General features: G+C 36.2%; 2 protein-coding genes across 4 annotated transcripts in view; one reads left to right on the forward strand and one right to left on the reverse strand.

The window, feature by feature from the left end:
- Positions 1-1495, forward strand: part of STAP1 (signal transducing adaptor family member 1) — a 31767-nt gene extending 30272 nt beyond the window's left edge. The window contains exon 9 of the mRNA XM_027971029.2: positions 114-1495. Within this exon, the coding sequence (XP_027826830.1) occupies positions 114-148 (35 nt within the window). The 3' untranslated portion in view covers positions 149-1495. The remainder of the gene's footprint in view (positions 1-113) is intronic.
- Positions 1496-8914: 7419 nt separating this feature from the next.
- The window catches only part of UBA6 (ubiquitin like modifier activating enzyme 6), a 95972-nt gene continuing 84439 nt past the window's right edge, over positions 8915-20447 (reverse strand). For 2 of the 3 annotated variants that reach the window (XM_042251465.1, XM_004009863.5), the window contains 6 exons: positions 18261-18378; positions 16156-16349; positions 15287-15414; positions 12863-12950; positions 12560-12654; positions 8915-11201 (listed from right to left, as the gene is read on the reverse strand). In XM_042251465.1, coding sequence (XP_042107399.1) covers positions 11051-11201; positions 12560-12654; positions 12863-12950; positions 15287-15414; positions 16156-16349; positions 18261-18378 — 774 coding nt within the window. In that variant the 3' untranslated portion in view covers positions 8915-11050. The remainder of the gene's footprint in view (positions 11202-12559; positions 12655-12862; positions 12951-15286; positions 15415-16155; positions 16350-18260; positions 18379-20447) is intronic. The other variant, XM_060417149.1, reaches the window with a different exon arrangement.

The raw sequence follows: 20447 nt of genomic DNA on the forward strand, positions 1-20447 counted from the left end.
TTATAGATATGATGGCATAATACATTACCTGGACTCTATGTAAGAAAATACCACCTAGCAGAAATCTCTGGGAATGTGCTATTAATGTGTTTTTCTTTTCTTTTTTCCTCCAGAGACGAAAGGATTTCCTGTGACATCTTTAAAATAATTTTTTAAAAGGGGGGGGAGGCTGGGGAATCCAAACATTTTTATTTTTTTTCTCCATGGATGATATTGTGTCAGCTATCTAATGCTATATAACAAACCACCCCTAAAACATGGTGATTATATCAATGACCATTTTATTTACTCACAATTCTGCACATCAGCAACTTGGATTCGATTCAGTTGGGCAGTTCTTCTGCTAGCGTCTTGATGTCATTTGTAGGACTATAACCAGCTGGTGGCTTGACCGGAGCTGGATGGTCTAAGTTGGCTTCATTCACCCATCTGGTGCTGGTGGTCAGCTGGGCCTGGCTGAACCATTCTCTTCATGTGGTCTCTAATCCTGAAGGTTAGCCCACATTCTCTCATGTGAGAACTCAGAGCATTTAAAGAGAGGAGGATAGCTGCATGTCCTTGGGCTAGGAATTCTTAGTGATGAGAATTAAGTATGGCTCTCTTGGAGCTTTCATTATAGGAGAAACTGTGAATTGAATAAATAATCCAAAGTATGATATCTCTTATATACAGGGATTATTTTTCTTCCTTTAAAAAATTTAATTTGCATGCAATAAAATTAAATTTTTGGTGTATAGTTCTGTGAATTCTGACTATCATCACCATGATCAAGATATAGAAAGTTCCATCACCTCAAAAAATGCCCTATGTCCTTTCTTTTTAGTCAATTCTTCTCAGACACAGTCCCTGGCAACTACCGATCTGCTTTCCATTCCTATAGTTCAGCATTTTTCCAGAATGTCATATAAATGGTACCACAGTCCAGAATCTTCCAGGACTTCTTTCACTCATTATAATGTCTAGATTCACACAAGTGTTGTGTATTATAGTTCACTCTGCTTTATTTATATACTATCATATTTATATAGAATAGTATATAAATATAGGGGAAATGTCATTGTAGGGAGGTACCAGTTTGTTCATCCATTAACCAACTTAAATATATTAGGGTCATTTCCAATTCTGGGCAATTATTAAGCTACATAAATATTTGTACACAGATTTTTGTGTGAATATAAGTCTTTATTTCACTTTGAAAAAAATATCTCGGAATGAAATTACTGGGTCAAATGACACATGTATGTCTAACTTTATAAGAAACTGTAAAACTCTTTTCACAGGTGGTCCTACCTTTTTACACCTCTACCATCAATGTCTGAGAGCTCTGGTTGCATCCTTGCCAGCACTTCATCTTATCTTTAAATTTGTAGTGGTATCTCTGTGGTTATAATATGCATTTCCCTAATGATTAATGATGTTGAGTATTTTTTCATGTGCTATTTGCCATTCATGTAATCTAATTCAGCAAAATATACACTTAATTATTTTGACCATATTTTTATTTGGTTATTTGTTTGTTTTGACAGCTCTGTTCATATTCTGAATACAAGCCCCTTGTTAGATAAATGATATGCAAATATTTCATCTTGTTTTTCATTCCTTTAAAATCATCTTTTGCAGAGCAGAAGCCCATCAACTTTTGCTTCTGTGGATTGCACTTTTTTGTGTTATATCTGACACATTTTTGCCTAGCTTAAAATTATAGACTGTTTTCCTTCCAACTAACCTTGGAAGTTGTACAGTTACATATGCTGCCTTCTGTAGTATTACTTGAGCCAGTCATAAATTCTTGTTTCAAAGTAACTGATCATATTCTGTCTCTTGATGGTTGGTTGCAAGGTTCTAAGAGAAAATCACATGAGCATGCAAATATCACTGTGGCCATCTTTGGAAATTATCATCTTCCAAAATGTAAATATGATGATTAACTTTAGTCAGACTTAATCTGAATACACATGTTGCAATACAGAGTTAATCATTAAAAGATAAAATTTACTAAATTAGTAAAGAAAAAAATATGGATAATTCATGAAAAGAAAAACCATATTATTTATATTAAGAAAGAATTTAAGGGAAGGAATTGGTTAAATAGGTTTTATGAGAATTAAAAATGTCAGCAATGGACACAACTACTAAGGGGAAGATGACAGGATTATTAGAACCTGGAAATCTAGAAGAGATACCCTAAAGAGAGGCGGAAAAAAGGTAGAGCCTGGGAACCAACCACAACTACTGGAAGAAAAGCCATTACTGAGGTGATAAACTGATGACCAGGAACCAAATGCCAATAGTCAAAGTCTCTTCTCCCTTTCTCAGCTTTCCAGCCTCCTGCTAGTGTCCCCTATTTGTGGAACCTAAGGGAAGCAAGATGATGAAGGACAAATAGGGTTTACAAAGTTCTAGAATACAGAAGGATATCTAGAATTGAGAGACAACCGTTTAATAATACCTGGCATACACAGAAATTTTAACAGTAAACAAATTTTAAAAAGCAATAGAGAAAAACCATAGAACAAGCCAGACAAAAAATAAATCCCCCCAAAATAAAATGTCAGAAATAAATTAGTCATTATATTAAATGTAAGTAGCCCATAGTGTTCCACTTTAAAGACAAAGAATATCAAGTTGGATTACCCACACTTTATGCTGGAAATAAACACTCTCCTAAAAAACCTAAGAGTTGAAGAGGAACAACCCCTAATCAAAATTTTGAAATAAAGTGGGCTGAGTAATTTGGATTAACATTCTCACTTGAAAATATTTAGGAAAGTTGGACAAATTGTATTTGAAAAAGTATTGGATATCAGAAAGCTAAGTCAGTGAATAATTATCAGGCTATTATCTGGGAGAAAATAGAAATTCATAAAGGAAATGAATTCTTCATCTGTGAGCACTTGTACCCTGGGAGCTTTCATAGATTTTTTAAAGGTCACTGAGAAGTTGAGCAAAGCTAAAACATTCAAAGGATTCAAAGGTAGAATGTAGTACCAGCAAAAAGATGGGGGCTCTGGCTCTGGTAACCCCAGTCCACAATAGCAAGTTTGAAGAATTTTTGAACTAAGGATTAACAGGAAGTAAGGGTACTAGTACAGTCAGCTCAGCTCTGAGTCACATGGATATGATTCAGAAAAATCTCAGTTCCTGAAATTGTGTCAAAAAGATCCTGAATTACTAGTGCCTAAGTGCTTATCATGGAGAAGGCAATGGCAACCCACTCCAGTACTCTTGCCTGGAAAACCCCATGAATGGAGGAGCCTGGTAGGCTGCAGTCCATGGGGTCGCTAAGAGTCAGGCATGACTCGAGCGACTTCACTTTCACTTTTCACTTTCATGCATTGGAGAAGGAAATGGCAACCCATTCCAATATTCTTGCCTGGAGAATCCCAGGGACAGAGGAGCCTAGTGGGCTGCCATCTATGGGGCTGCCCAGAGTCGGACACAACTGAAGTGACTTAGCAGCAGCAGCAGCAGCAAGTGCTTACTAAAGTATATGAAAAGTCTTATGGAAGATGAATGTATCATGTTAGGAATCAAACTGCAGTTGGTCTTTGAACAACATGGGAATTAGGCAACAACCCACTGCACAGCTGAAAATCTGCCTATGAGTTTACAGTCTGTCCTCTATAACTGAGGTTCCATTTCCATGGATCATAAGATACTGTAGTATGTATTTTGTGGAGGGACTAAAGAGCCTCTTGATGAGGATGAAAGAGGAGAGTGAAAAAGCTGGCTTAAAAGTCAACATTCAGAAAACTAAGATCATAGCACCCAGTTCCATCACTTCATGGCAAATAGATGGGGAAAAAATGGAAATGGGGAAAAAGTTTTATTTTCTTGGGACCAAAATCACTGTGGATAGTGATTTGGATTAACATTCTTCATCTGTGAGCACTTGTACCCTGGGAGCTTTCATAGACTTTTTAAAGATCACTGAGAAGCTGAGTAAAGCTAAAACATTCAAAGGATTCAAAGGTAGAATGTAGTACCAGCAGCCATGAAATTAAAAGACGTTTGCTCCTTGGAAGAAAAGCTATTAACAATCTAGACAGTGTATTAAAAGACAGAAACATCACTTTGCCAATAAAGATCTGTATAGTTAAAGCTATGGCTTTTCTAATAGTCATGTATGGATGCGAGAGTTGGATCACAAAGAAGGCTGAGTGCTGAAGAATTGATGCTTTCGAATTGTGGTGCTGGAGAAGATCTTGAGAGTCCCTTGGGCAGCAAGGAAATCAAACCAGTCAATCCTAAAGGAAATCAACCATGAATATTCATTGGAAGGACTGCTGCTGAAGCTTCAACACTTTGGCCACCTGATGCGAAGAGCCGACTCACTGGAAAAGACTGATGCTGGGAAAGATTGAGGGCAGGTGGAGATGGGGCAACAGAGGATGAGTTGGCTGGATGGCATCACCGACTCAATGGATCCAAGTTTGAGCAAACTCCGTGAGACAGTGAAGGACAGGGAAGTCTGGTATGCCGCAGTCTGCATGCTAAGTTGCTTCAGTTATGTCTGACTCTCTGCAACCCTATGGACTTAGCCCATCAGGCTCCTCTGTCCATGGGATTCTTCAGGCAAGAATAATGGAGTGGGTTGCCATGCCCTTCTCCAGGAGATCTTCCTGACCCAGGGTCTCCTGCATTGTAGGTGGATTCTTTACCATTGAAGCCACTAGAGAAGCCCACGCTGCAGTCTATGGGGTTGCAAAGAGCCAGACATGACTTAGTGACTAAACAACAACAACATATATTTAGTGAAAAAAATCTGCACATAAGTGGGCCCATTCAGTTCAAACTGTGTCATTCAAGACCTACAAGCAGGTCTTCAAATATAATATTGGCCCTGGTGGCTCAGACGATAAAGCGTCTGCCTGCAATGAGGGAGACCCGGGTTTGATTCCTGGGTCAGGAAGATCTCCTGGAGAAGGAAATGGCAATCCACTCCAGCACTCTTGCCTGGAAAATCCCATGGACAGAGGAGCCTGATAGGCTACAGTCTGTGGGGTCACAAAGAGTCAGACACAACTGAGCGACTTCACTCTCACTTCACATAAATGTAAAGATAACCACACGTACAAAAACACAAGATAATGAGAATTAGCAGAAACAAGCATAGGGCACCCAGGAGAGCTTCCTATTTAGGAATTATTAAACACAGACTGAAGGAGATCAGCCCTGGGATTTCTTTGGAAGGAATGATGCTGAAGCTGAAACTCCAATACTTTGGCTACTTCATGCGAAGAGCTGACTCGCTGGAAAAGACTGATGCTGGGAGGAATTGGGGGCAGGAGGAGAAGGGGACGACAGAGGATGAGATGGCTGGATGGCATGACTGACTTGATGGACGTGAGTCTGAGTGAACTCCGGGAGTTGGTGATGGACAAGGAGGCCTGGCATGCTGCGATTCATGGGGTCGCAAAGAGTTGGACATGACTGAGCGACTGAACTGAACTGAAACACAGACTATTAAATAATAATGCTTTCCATGTCCAGTTAGATGAAAGATATAAAATTGCAGCAGGACAATTAGAAACTGTGATGTGTTGGGTACGCATATTTGAAATTAGAAATTTGAGAACTAAAAATACAAAGGGCTAAAAATAAGCAAGATGCATTACAAAACATAAGTCAGGAAGATCTGTTCCACCAAGTATCAAAAATAATATATCAGCTATAGTGATGAAGACAGTATATCAGAATAGGGATAGAAAATGAACAAAAAATACAGCAAGATATATATGGATATGACACATGACTTTGGTGGCACTGCAGAAAAGAACAGACTTCAGTAAATGGTGATGAAGCACTTCCTAGGATATAGAAAAGTAATTTCTCATACATTAAAAACTTAAAGTATGGAAGTCAAAATGAAAGCTTTAGAAGATAATACAGAGGAGTACCTTTTGACTTTGCGGCTTCAGAGAACAACTTTTAAAAATTCACAAAAAACTCTAGCCTTAAACAAAAAATTGGATACTTTTCAGTAAATAACCATTAAAAAATTCTTTATATCAAAGAACATCATAAGAGAGGGAAAGGCAAGCCAGAGTGGGAAAAAAATATTTGCAGTTATATAGCCAACTAAGAGATGGGAATACCAGACCACCTGACCTATCTTTTGAGAAATCTGTATCCAGGTCAGAAAGCAACAGTTAGAACTGGACATGGAACAACAGACTGGTTCCAAATAGGGAAAGAAGTACGTCAAGGGTGTATATTGTCACCCTGCTTATTTAACTTATATGCAGAGTACATCATGCGAAATACCAGGCTGGATGAAGTACAAGCTGGAATCAAGACTGCTGGGAGAAATATCAATAACCTCAGACATGCAGATGACACACCTTTATGGCAGAAAGTGAAGAACTAAAGAGCCTCTTGATGAAAGTGAATGAGGAGAGTGAAAAAGTTGGCTTAAAGCTCAACATTCAGAAAACTAAGATCATGGCATGTGGTTCCATCACTTCATGGCAAACAGATGGAGAAAGAGGCAGACTATTTTTGGGGCTCCAAAATGACTGCAGATGATGATTGCAGCCATGAAATTAAAAGATGCTTGCTCCTTGGAAGAAAAGTAATGGCCAACCTACACAGCATATTAAAAAGCAGAGACATTACTTTGCCAACAAAGGTCCGTCTAGTCAAGGCTATGGTTTTTGCAGCAGTCATGTATGGATGTGGGAGCTGCACTATAAAGAAAACTGAGCGCAGAATTGATGCTTTTGAACTGTGGTGTTGGAGAAGACTTCTGAGAGTCCCTTGGACTGCAAGAAGATCCAACCAGTCCATCCTAAAGGAGATCAGTCCTGAGCTTTCATTGGAAGGACTGATGCTGAAGCTGAAACTCCAATACTTTGGCCATCTGATATGAAGAACTGACTCTGAAAAAGACCTTGATGGCAGGAAAAATTGAAGGTGGGAGGAGAAGGGGACAGCAGAGGATGAAATGGTTGGATGGCATCACTGACTCAATGGACATGAGTTTGGGTAAACTCTGGGAGTTGGTGATACACAGGGAGGCCTGGCGTGCTGCAGTCCATGGGGTTGCAAAGTCGGACATGACTGAGCAACTGAACTGAACTGAGCCAACTAAGAACAGGATTTATAATGTTCTTTAATGAATCAAAGAAGAAAAAATCTTCCAACACAGCAAAAAAATGGGCAAAAGAATTTAAAAGTCACTTCACAAAAAAGAAAGCGTGGCCAGCAAACATATAAAAATGTACTCAATTTCACAAGCAACTAAGGAAATGCAGAGTAAAACTTCAATGAGATATAACTGCACATCCAAAATATTGGCAAAATTAAAACAGAACAAAACAAAAACCTGTTAACACCGGAGTTGAGCAAAGTGGAAAACCATGACACGCTCAGGAAAAGTTTTGTTTTAATCTCATAAAATTTAAGATGTAAATATCCTAAGATCAAGGATCATTCCTAGGCATACATAGCTTAGTTGCACTAGGCAAAGGGATAGACTACCCACTCCAGTATTCTTGGGCTTCCCTAGTGGCTCAGATGGTAAAGAATCTGCCTACAAGGCAGGAAACCTAGGTTTGAACCCTGGGTTGGGAAGATACCCTGGAGAAGGGAATGACTACCCACTCCAGTATTCTTGCCTGGGTAATTCCAAGGACAGAGGAGCCTGGCGGGCTATAGTCCATGGGGTCACAAAGAGTCGGACATGACTGAGAGACTTTGACACATAAAATAATGTTCACTGTGCAACTGTGATCCTCCTTTCCCCAAAACCCACTGTCCACAGTCAACAGAATGAATAAAGTGTTACATTAATGCAAAGGTAAATTATACATCATGATGATGAAAGAAGTTGTTACAAGCAACAACATGGATGAATCCTATGTTGAATGAAAGAAGAGTCCCATCTTGAAGGAAAATATATACTAATTCTATTTACATAAAATTAAAAGACCATCAAAAGTAAACAGTATTGTTTAGGTACAAACATAGGAGGTAACATTATAAATAAAAACAAAGACACAGTTATCACAAAAGGTAGCATAGTGCTAATTGCTAGAGGGTATGTGTGGGGAAGCTGGTTGTGAATGGGAAGGGACTATAAGGGGAGTTTCTGGGCTGCTGTCAATGTTGTATTGACTTGAGAGCTTGCTATACAACTAGTTACTTTAAAATTATTCCCAAAATTGTGTATTTGTATCTTATGTACTCTTTTGAATATGTATATACACACAAATGTATATATATACATGAATACATATAAATTTCTTAAATAAAGAAAGCTAAGACATGGCAAGAAAAACAAATTATCGACTGGTTTTGGGACATCCAACACTGCAACTTCCTGATTTATGTTTTGAATTTGTTAGAAGTAAAATAGTTAAAGCAATACCTAATGACTGTATACTAAATGGTTATGTATTTACAATCATAATGAAATTTCTGATAATATTCACTGCAGTTGAAAGGTATCACGTAAAGAGATTTTTCTCCCCCTCCAAGATCTCACTTTATAATTACAAACTAGTGAACTCTAAACACTGCTGACGTTTTTTTATGCCTTAGCACTGGCGCCATCAGGGAGTATCATATTACACAAAAAATAAAAATACACATCTATATCCAACTTCTACCTTTGGGACAATTTAGAGGAACTTATACATTAGTAACATACTGCTCTGAACTCTATAAAGTAATGAATGGGCTTTAGAAATCCCTGACCAACAGTCTGGGATTTACCAGATCTTCCCCCTCAATTAACAGAATTTCCAGGAGCCAAAAGCACTTGGAAGTAATGTCCCTCCACATCCAGTGAGTGCTGTATCTCCATGACTGCACAACTTGAAAACTAGGAAACACCAAAGCAATACTACTCATAAAATGAATAGTAAAACTGGAATCTCCAGAGTCAATTGCAGAACAGGATTTACAAAGATAATGTCAAATTTCTTGATTTATTTTTAGTAAGTAAAAAACCATTCAGCGGCACTGTACAAAATAAAATCATTAATTTTTGCACCTAGTATTTCAATCACCAGCAGTGATCTCATGGTACAGAAGTAAAACAATGGAAAAAAAAAAAAAAACTGTCATTAAATTCACGCTGGCTTTCCAGTTTAGCAGAACTGAATAGAAGAAATAACCGGCAATACTGTTACCCGTAGGAAAAAAAAAGCAATGATAAAATGGTTTCACATTTAATCATAAAATGAACTTAATCTTTGTTGATTATATCTGCTAAAGCACTGATCTCCAGAAATAAGAATTGACAGCCAGGTTCTGTTCTAAATTTACTTCTGAAGAGATGTAGAGATTTATATAGAGTAAGTAAGATACTATATCATAGTTGAGAATTATTGAATGGCTACTGAGAAAGTATCAGTTGCTGTTGTAGAGTACAAAACAAAAAAGTGGAACAAACTTCTTATAGGAAAGTTCTTTTATTAGTGCTAGCCTCTAATGTTCCAAGCCACAGAACTTTGATATTCCTAAATTCAATTTTAAGTAATATTAATTTTAAGCACTGTGTTTGCAATATACATGAAGTGAGAGAGAAGGATATGATGAACCAAAATTAATTGCTTATTTCAAAGGTAGTCAGTTCCTTTAGACTCATCCTGTCCACTTATTCTTGCCTCCAATGCAGATTACCCTTTAATCATACAAACTCAACCTCCATTCCAATTTATTTTCCCAATGGGATGATGCTTTTACAAAAGAATCAAATAATATACCTGGTTGACTAAACTATATACAGGTGGAATAAAAGGGAAGTTAAGGTGGGAATAGAAAAAGATATAAAATTGGATTAATACTGATTTGAATCAGTATTTAATTTATCAAAGTATTTATTAATGGTCTGAACAGAAAAATAGAGGAAAAGCAGCTAGAAGGAAATGACATTTTGTGGTTACGAAATGCCAATTGCTTTAGGACGCATGATATCACTGCAAGTAAAACAAACACTTGCTGTTTTCACTGAGTTTACAGTGTTGAGTATACTTTACGTTATTTTAATGAAAGCATTTCTATGAATACCTGCAATAGCTCCTAGCAGAAAACAGAAAGTTTCTATCAATAAAGATCTAAAAAAATAAATTTTTATCTTTGTCAACTCCCTTTCTGGGAATGTGGAATTAAATAATACATTTCCCTTTAAAATAAAAAAATTGTTTTTCTGTCCATTTGTTTGCTGGAAGAAAAAAAAAATCAAGACTCAACTAGTGATAATTTTTTAATTTCTACTTTTCATCTACTTCTAAGGACACTCCATTTACAAAACCTTTTAGTCTTATATACTATGACAGTTAGATTTAGAGTTCCAAATAAATAAAACAGCCACATTAGAAGGCATACTGATGAATCAAATGACCAACCATATTTATCTGTTCGCATTTGTGGATTCTCTAAAAGGGCTGTCAAGAGTTCACACAGTATTGTTAACATTTAGTTCTGGTTAACACCTGCCATCATGACTTACGACACTGATGCTGTCAACAAAGATCCTGATTTTGGAGAGACAGTGATATAGCAAACTCTGGTAAAATGAGCAGACATAACATTTGTACAGTTCTAAATGTCTACTCTTTATCCACTGCTACTATCCCCCCCTGTTGATGTTAAATTCAAAGCCTCATCTTGAGAGGTACTATTTGAAGAGAAAAATGGGCCTCAAATACTAAACAACAACAACAACAATTTATAAAATGAGATTAAACGTTTTGGATAATTACATTTGTAACTTTCAATTTCTTGTTTTATCTCTTCTACTCTTGGATACGTAATTTTTCCTTCGTTTCATCCAAAGAAGTTAATACACAATTTTTTGGTAAGCATTATAAAATGGCATTCCAGTTCAAAGTTGCTTGTGATCACATCCACATATGAAGCACAACACGAGTGTATATACTATGCTTCAAAATCCTTTACAATTCTTCACTGTACTTTCTTTTTTTACTGATGGTTCCCTTAAATTAAGGCTTTATCAAAGAGAGACATCCATAGCATTTTGAGCTGACTTTTTTAGTTCCTGAATTAAGTGCATTCTTTCCAAAATCAAGTAGTCTTAAATTTAAGACAACTTCTGTTCATCAGTGTCATGACTAAAGTAGTATCTTACTGGAGGTCCAGGTAAATCTTCGTCTCCATCAGCATCTGGAGCAAACGACACAGTAAGATCCACATATTTCTTTTCAGCAGAAGGTTTCACAAGTTTATGCATTCTAAGAAAAATAAGCAAGGACAAATAATTTGGTAAAGTCTGTAAAATGAAAGAGTGATTCAAAGAATCTGATCTTGTTTAAATTTACTTTTAAATGTAGTAATTCATCTGCTTTCGTATAATTAAGGAAATGAATAATTTACCTAACAATTTTTACCTCTGTTGGTAATAATAAAGAATATAGATCATTTATTAAAAAACACCACCCCCCCAAAAAAAACTCATAGCAAAAAACCCCAAAATGAAAGCAATGCTTTTAAAAAATGAATATATAGATGGGAAATACAGATTCCTGCTCTTGTGAATGAAGTTTATATTATTAGTGGGGGGAGATGATAATATAGTGACTATTAGTGACAAATGTTATGAGAAAGGGAACAAGTAGAGCAGAATAAAGGGGATTAGGAGTGCTAGGCTGGGAGAGCGGACAGGATATAGTATTAGATGGGGTTCAGAGTAGCCTCTTTAGGAAGTGCAAAGACCAGAGGTGAGAGTTAGTCAGATGGCCATCTCAGAAAGAATTGTAAGCAAAGAGAAAAACTAGAGCAAAGGTCCTATGCTGGAGAATGGAATGTTAAAGGAAAAGTAAGGAGTTCCTTATAACTAGAATATTGTGAGCAGGACAGAGAAGTATGAAAGGAAATCAGAGGAGTAAGTGGGAACCAGATACTTTAGGGCCTTGCAGACCACTAAAAAGACTGGCTGATTTTGCTCCCTCTCTTCCTTTTTATCTCTGCTCAAATGTCAGTTTATCAAATCCAAATATGACAGGCAGAGGGATTACCAAGATTATCCAACATACCAATATACTGTAGCAATTTAACACACCTTTATTCTGCTTTATTTTTCCATAGCACTTACCACCATCTGATATTCATGTCCCTCCTCAAGAAGGGTAGGGACTTTGCTTCACTCAGTGCTGTATCCCTAATGCTCACAAAAGTACCTGGGATATAGCAGGCACTCTTCGAAAAAATGTGTTGAATAAATGAATGACAATAACAATTGGCTTTTTCTTTTAATACTTCAGTCTCACCAGCCTAATCCTCAGTGCTTGCACATAAGAGGTGGATCTGCTTTTACTTAGTATATTGATCAAATCAGGTTTCTAAACCCATTAGTTTCAAAGCTGACTCAGAACTATAATAAATTCACAAGAATATTGTAATCCTATAAATCTCACTTGGATGGTAGCCTATGGAGCTTGGTACGTTCACTGTCTTTATTTCTATCATTAGATAAGAGTAAATCATGTATTTTTATCTGAACTTCAATAATCTCTATACTTAATTTTCTAGTGTACACCCAAATTATATTTCAATTTCTGAGAATCTCTTGCATACAATGTTTGATACTTACGTTAACTTCAATCTTTTTGCATGACCAGGCATTATAGGAACATAGAGCATTTTGACTCCCTGTACCACCATTGTTGGCTCAATTCCATACTTCTCCTAAAAATGAATACCGAAAAGAGAAACAATCAAAGCTCCATCCAAATAGAAAATGGTATGTGACAATGTTTTACAACCAGTAAAAAGAGAGCAAATTTCTGATAAATAGTATTTATAAAAACCTCTAAGAGTTAGACATGACTGAATGCCAATGAGATCATGTAGGAAAACTAACAGACTCAAAGCAACTAATGAATAATTGTCTCACTTTGACTGCATTTATGAAATCCAAGAGGGTGAAATCTTCTTTTCCATGTATAGTCCATCTGTCCCAAATTGTAAATGATATTCCATTTCTGTTGTAGAAAAATATTCAGAACAAAAACATTTACATTTTCTTCCCTTGAGTAATAATAAAAAAAACCCCAGAAATCTACTATTTGTGATTTAACTAGATATTAATGTGTGAGTAAAAAAAAGGAAAATATAACTTACAAATATTCCAAAATCTTACTTCCCCTGTATACTACACAGGTAACCATTTTTATCAGTACTTTGTTATCTTTCCAATGTCTCATTATAAGCCAGTATGTCTTAGCAAGAGAGTTCAGTTTCTCAATAGCTGTATGAGTTTCACTGTGCGAATGTTTCAGTCTCCTATCATTGGACACTTGGGTTGTTCTAATCTTTGACTATGATAAACAATGCCAGAATGAACATCCTATACATGTAGCATTTGAAATGAGTGAAACCGTTTATGCAAGTTTGAAATATAGTGCTGTATATGTTTTAGTATGGGTTATATTATTTTATATTCTCATCAATAATGTGTGAGAGTAAAGCTTTCTCACACTCTTGCCAAGATGGTAATTTTCAAATTTTTTGCTCTTACCAGTTTAAACTGTAAAAAATGAAAGTCCCAGGGATTTGTTCTGCTTTGTCATACAGCTTTTGGAACTAGATGCTTATTCTCATTATCCATTAGTCAGACACTAGGGGTGGCTTGTAATTCATCTGAGTTAGGCAAACATAGATGAAACCATAAGAAAGTACAATGCTGAATAGTGTGGCAGATTAATAGTGTGCTGACTATACTATGGCTAGTTTAGTCAGCAATGCTTCATGTCAGATGCATAAGAATGAAACTGGATTCCTATCTTTCACCATACACAAAAATTATCAGAATGAATCGAACACCTGAATTAAGACCTAAAACCATAAAATTCCTAGAAGAAACCTCTTAGGTGGTAAGCTCCTTGATACTAGGTTTTGGTGATGATTTTTTAAATTTGACAGCAAAAGTAAAAGCAACAAAATAAAAAATAAACAAGCGGGACTGTATCAAACTCAAAATCCACACAGAAAAAAAAAATCAACAAAATGAAAAGGCAACCTACTAAATGGGAGAAAATATTTGTAAATCATATATCTGATAAAGATTTAATACACAAAATATATAGCAAACTCAGACAACTCAGTAGCAAAAAAAAAAAAAAAAATGCATACAATCCAATAACAAAATGGGCAAATGACCTGAACAATTTTCCAGAGCAAACATACAGATGGCCAATAGGTAGATAAAAAGACGCTCATATTACTATCAGAGAAATACAAATCAAAGCCACATCGAGGTATCATCACACACCTGTTAGGATGGTTATCATCAAAAATACAAAAGGTAACAAATGCTGGCAAGGATGTGAAGCACTTCAACCTCTTGTACATTTCTAGAGGGAATGTAAAATGATACAGCCACTACGGAATGCAGTATTTAGGTTCTTCAAAAACAACAAAAATTGAAATACCACTTCTGGGTATTTATCCAAAGAAGATGCCAACACTAACTTGAAAAGGTATCTGTACTCGCATGTTCACTGAAGCATTGTTTATACAATAGCTAAGACATGGAATCAATCTAAGTGTCCATTTTGGAGGAATGGATAAAAAATTGTGGTGTCATATACAGTGGAAGTATTATTCAGCCGTAAAAAGAATGAAATCCTGCCATTTGCAACAACAGAGATGGACCTTGAAGACATTATACTAAATAAGTCTGACAGAGAAAGACGGATACCTTATCATCTTATGTATATGTGGAATTTAAAACAAACAAACCATCTCTCTTCCCCAGAAAACTCAATCAACTAACTAGAAAAAAAAACCAAAAAACCGACAAGTTCACAGAAACAAAGGCAGGTGGTGAGGATGAATGAAATGGATAAAGGGAATCAAAAGGTACAAATTTCTGGTTGTAAGGTAAGTCATGGATATATATAATGTGCAGCACAGTGACTATAGATAATAAATAATATTATATTGCATATTTGAAAATTGCTGGGTGAGTAAATCCTGAATGTTCTTTCTCATGATAAGAAAAATTCTGCAACTATGTTTGATAATGGATGGTGACTGAACTTATTGTGGTAATCATTTCACAACATATACAGGTGTCAAATCATTGTGTTGAACACCTGAAAGTAAACTAATGTTGCAAGTCAATTATATAATTAAAAAAAGAAAAGGAAAAAAATGCTACATGAAGATGGGGTTATGACCTTGTCTTTAAGTGACAGAAAAGATACGAATATGTAAAGAGGAAAAGGAGAGATAAAGCTATTATTTTTCCCTTTTAAAAAGTAAAAAAAAACTATTTCATTCTCATTATGCAAGAGAAGCAGACCTTCATGCATACCTGATTTCAGTTTTTCTTACTTCAGATGTCTCTGTAAACACTATGATCGGAATGGCTAAGTTAAGGAAACAATTTTTGTAAGCTTCAAATGGATAGTCACCAGCTACTTTGATCATCTCCAATGCAACCTAGGTAAAAGAAGGTGATCTGATTATATAAATAGCCTAAAACTAACTATGGCTTTAATTGCACTTATATAATTTTCCTGAATTCTTCTTAAGCAATTCTGTGTAGAGTATAAAAGTAGTTATTAGACTAGAACAATAAAGATTTCTGTAAGTCTAAATAATCTGACCATGTAATCTTCCTACTTTGAAAGCAGACACCAGCAGCACTCAAGAAATACAGCTGTCTGAAATCATTTAATAATAGGAACAATAACTACATAGCTTCTATGAGTAACACTACAGTATAGTATAATAACTAGCGTGGTCCTAAAGATTCTAAATTGTTAAGGAGTTGTTAAGGAAAGACTAAATCGAAAGAAACCCAAATCACTATTGAGAACAGCATTTGTTTAAGGCAAAGAACTAAAATCTAATATTATCAAAGTGCAAAGTCTAGGATAGTTCATTTTATTCAAGAAAAATAAAGCACATGGATTGTATGGAGGATACAATGATGATTAAGAGGATTACTGCTTATAAGAAAAATTATACTCTAACTCAGTGGAACTTATTTTAAAATGTTTGCATTATCTGTAAAAGTTCAAAATATAAGATTACTGTATTTTCAGACATACCTTACAATTTTAAATTATAAGGTCAATAAGTATCCTTCCTTCTCTAAGATCCCTGAGTGGTATAATAGGGAAGACAGGAAAGAAGCAATGATATAGTAACATTTTCACAGAATAATGATAATCTCACCAAGCCAGAAACTGCAGCAGTAGATGTTGCTATAGCAGGTATAATTCTACCTGCTATGCGCTTTGTTTTCAAACGGTCAGCAGGTTCAATACTATACATTTTGGCACGAAGATTTGATGCAGCTGTGATGAAATCTATGTGTCCATTATGATCATCATCTTTTTCAAATGAAAGCACTGCCATCTGAAGGTCACCTGATGATAACCAGAAAAACAAAGTTTGCTAGTAAGTAATAAAGGCTTTACTAAGTAAAAAGCAATGTGGGCTCACTGCTGTTGAAGAATCTTTTCTTTTGTTTAGCTTTGTAAGTAACTGAAAAATACCAAAAAAGAAAAAAAGAAAAAAGAAAGAAAAGTCAGAGAACTTAAATTATTGAAGGACAGGAAAATGATGGCTTTAATACCACTAAATTAGAGAAATTCTGATATTAAAAAACTTTTCTAAAAAATGTAAAAATAAAGTTGTGGCAGATTCATGTCGATGTATGATGAAACCAATACAATATTGTATAGTAATTAGCCTCCAAAAAAATAAATAAATAAAGTGAAAAAAAAAAAAAGCCATGTACATTTACTATTAAGCAGTTTACAATTAAAAAGTCAACACTGGGTACTGTTCAAAAACCGATTCCCTAAGTAATACTCTGAAATATTTTACCTCTGATAACTAAGAATAGAGTCAACTGGTCAAATAAAAACAAGTATTTTGGGAGAAGTTTTTTAGACTAATTTGTAGTTCCCCAAATCATTCTGCAGACAGGTGTAGCTTGATCTGTGATGAAGTAAGAAATGGTAATAAGCTTTTTCTAGAATTCTAATTATTAACTTAGGATATCAACTGTTTACTTGCAAAATAAATAGTTGGCTGTAAATCACACAGTTGTGTCCGACTCTTTGCGACACCATGAACTGTAGCTCGCAGACTCTGTCCATGGGATTCTTTAAACAAGAACACTGAAGTGTGTTGCCATTCTCTTCTCCAGGGTAACTTCCCAACACAGGGATTGAACCTGGGTCTCCTGCATTGCAGGGAGATTCTTTTACTGTCTGAGCCCATCAGGGATGCCCTAAATAGTTGGCTAATCTAGGCTTTTTTCTTGAATTTTACTGGTCTTTATGTAAAATCCCCAAAGTTTGGAAACCGCTGATTTATGTAGTTAAAGGATGCTGAGGAGGTCTCAAAACATAAGCTAGTACAGATCTGTTTTTCAGTAATCAAAATTCAGTTTTCTATATTTAAGATCATTTAGTAAGGGTGTACAAAGGTCAAATTTATATTACCTGTGTATAATTATGGAAGCCAAGAAGAAATCTGTCTATAATTTTTTTATCCTAAAGTGATTTAACTGGGTCTCAGGTTTAGTCTGGCTTCTCTGGTATCTCAGCCGGTAAAGCATCTGTCTGCACTGCAAGAGAGCTGGGTCCAATCCCTGGGTTAGGACATCCCCTGCAGGAGGGCATGGCAACCCACTCCAGTATTCTTGCCTGGAGAATCCCCGTGGACAGAGGAGCATGGTAGGCTGCAGTCCATGGAACTGCAAAGAGTTGGACATGACTGAGCAACTAAGCATGCAAGCACACACACAGGGTTAGTCTCCACAAGGACTCCATTTTTCATTCATTATGCTAGCAGTAAGTTATAAAGCAATGACATAACAGAATCTCAAGGATTTAAAGAATCAGAACAACAAAAACAAAGCAGACTTACATATCAGCCTTTAAGGATAAGGAAATGTGGAGAAAACTGGTGAATTTAATTATAGTTCAAGATGAACAGTGACTTTCATATGATCATGAAATCAAGTAATATCATTATTACTGATTTAATTTCACAACCTGTCAAAGCATCTGCCTCCAATATGGGAGACCCAGGTTCGATCCCTGGGTCGGGAAGATCCCCTGGAGAAGGAAATGGCAATCCACTCCAGTATTCTTGCCTGGAGAATCCCATGGATGGAGAAGCCTAGTAGGTTACAGTCCACAGGGTCGCAAAGAGTCGTACACGACTGAGCGACTTCACCTCACCTCACCTCACCTGTGAGTGTAGAGCTTAGTGAAAATAAAATATTTTTAGCTCAAAATAGTTTTATAAGGATTTTCCCTTACTTGTGGTAGCTTCATTAGATGAAATGGCCTTTTCTAGTTGGAAAATAGCATTCCTCTCATCTTCACTGCTCACAGGAACATGGTCCGGTTTCCTTGCAGTTTCATCTGTTTGAACAACCTTTAAATATATGTATACATATTCATTAACAATATCACCTCTTACACATAAGCTTAATTAACATATCTGCTTTTATCAAACAAGTCATAAAGAGGAAACATTCTATCTAGTTTAATTAGATTATTAACCATTATGGTCCAAAGTATTTTATACCTTATACTGGTAAATATTATTATTTACATATTTATTATCTACTACCTCACACTGACATAAACTCTATGAGAACAGTAGTTTTTATCTGAGGGAATCTCAATATATCTAAAATAAACCTGCCTAAGTTAAAAATACTTACTGAATACTTTATAAGATCTGAATTCATACAAATTTCTTTTAAAATTCCACACTAAAATATAGTTAATATTAATCAATAGCTTGCAATTCTGAAAAATCAACTTCAAAACAAATTATGTACCTCTAACTAGTGCAAAGTTCTTTTGTGTCTCAAAGAAATTGAAGAAATCCACAAATCATATAATATGGGCATGTAAAATATTTATTGAATGCTGACATGAAGTTCTATCTCAAAGAACATGTGTTCCTTCTTACAGCTGCATGCTTAGGACAGCACATAAAAGTAATTTATCTTTAAGAAATTACTTATTAAACACAAGGTCAGAGAAGTTCACATCAGTTCAGTTCAGTAACTCAATCATGTCTGACTCTTTATGATCCCATGGGGCCTACTCAAACTCATGTCCATCAAGTTCGTGATGCCATCCAACCTTCTCTACCTCTGTTATCCCCTTCTCCTGCCTTCGATCTTTCCCAGCATCAGGGTCTTTTCCAATCAGTCAGTTCTTCGCATCAGGTGGCCAAAGTATTGGAGTTTCAGCATCAGTCCTTCCAATGAATATTCAGGACTGATTTCCTTTAGGACTGACAGGTTGGACTGTTCTGCAGTCCAAAGGACTCTCAAGAGTTTTCTCCAATACCACAGTTCAAAAGCTTCAAGTCTTTGGCGCTCAGTTTTCTTTATAGTCCAACTCTCATATTCATACACGAGTACTGGAAAAACCATAGCCTTGACTAGACGGACCTCTGTTGGAAAAGTAATGTCTCTGCTTTTTAATATGCTGTCTCGGTTGGCCACAACTTTTCTTCCAAGAAGCAAGCGTCTTTTAATTTCATAGCTGCAGTCACCATCTGCAGTGATTTTGGAGCCCCGCCAAATAAACTTTTGTCATTGTTTTCATTGTTTCCCCATCTACTTGCCATGAAGTGATGGGACCAGATGCCATGATCTTACTTTTCTGAATGTTGAGCTTTAAGTCAACTTTTTCACTCTTCTCTTTCATCAAATGGCTCTTTAGTTCTTCACTTTCCACCGAAAGGGTGGTATCATCTGCATATCTGAGGTTATGATATTTCTCCTGGCAATCTTGATTCCAGCTTGTCCTTCATCCAGCCCAGGTTTCTCATGATGTACTCTGCATATAAGTTAAATAAGCAGGGTGACAATATACAGCCTTTATGTACCCCTTTCCCGATTTGGAACCAGTCTGTTGTTCCATGTCTAGTTCTAACTGTTGCTTCTTGACCTGCATACGCTTCTCAGGAGGCAGGTCAAGTGGCCTAGTATTCCCATCTCTCTAAGATTTTTCCACAGTTTGTTGTGATCCACACAGTCAAAGGCTTTGGCGTAGTCAATAAAACGAATGTACATGTTTTTCTGGAACTGTCTTGCTTTTTCGATGATCCAGCAGATGTTGGTAATCTGATATTCTCAAACCAAGAAACCAGCTACATCATTACTAAATTACTTCTTTTTTAAAAAAACACATCCAACTCACATTTTACATACTAAATATTATTATAAGTATTTGGGGACTTCCCTGCTGGCTCAGATGGTAAAGCGTCTCTCTACAATGCCGGAGACCTGGGTTTGATCCCTGGGTTGGGAAGACCCCCTGGAGAAGGAAATGGCAATCCACTCCAGGACTATTGCCTGGAAAAGTCCAGGGATGGAGGAGCCTGGTGGGGCTGCAGACCCATAATTCAAAAGGAGTCAAGGAAGCAGTAATTTTTATTTGCCAGAATGTGCAGTTGGTATTTTTGTCTGTGGCCATCTG

Source organism: Ovis aries, chromosome 6 (assembly GCF_016772045.2).
Source record: "Ovis aries strain OAR_USU_Benz2616 breed Rambouillet chromosome 6, ARS-UI_Ramb_v3.0, whole genome shotgun sequence".
Lineage (NCBI taxonomy): Eukaryota > Metazoa > Chordata > Mammalia > Artiodactyla > Bovidae > Ovis > Ovis aries.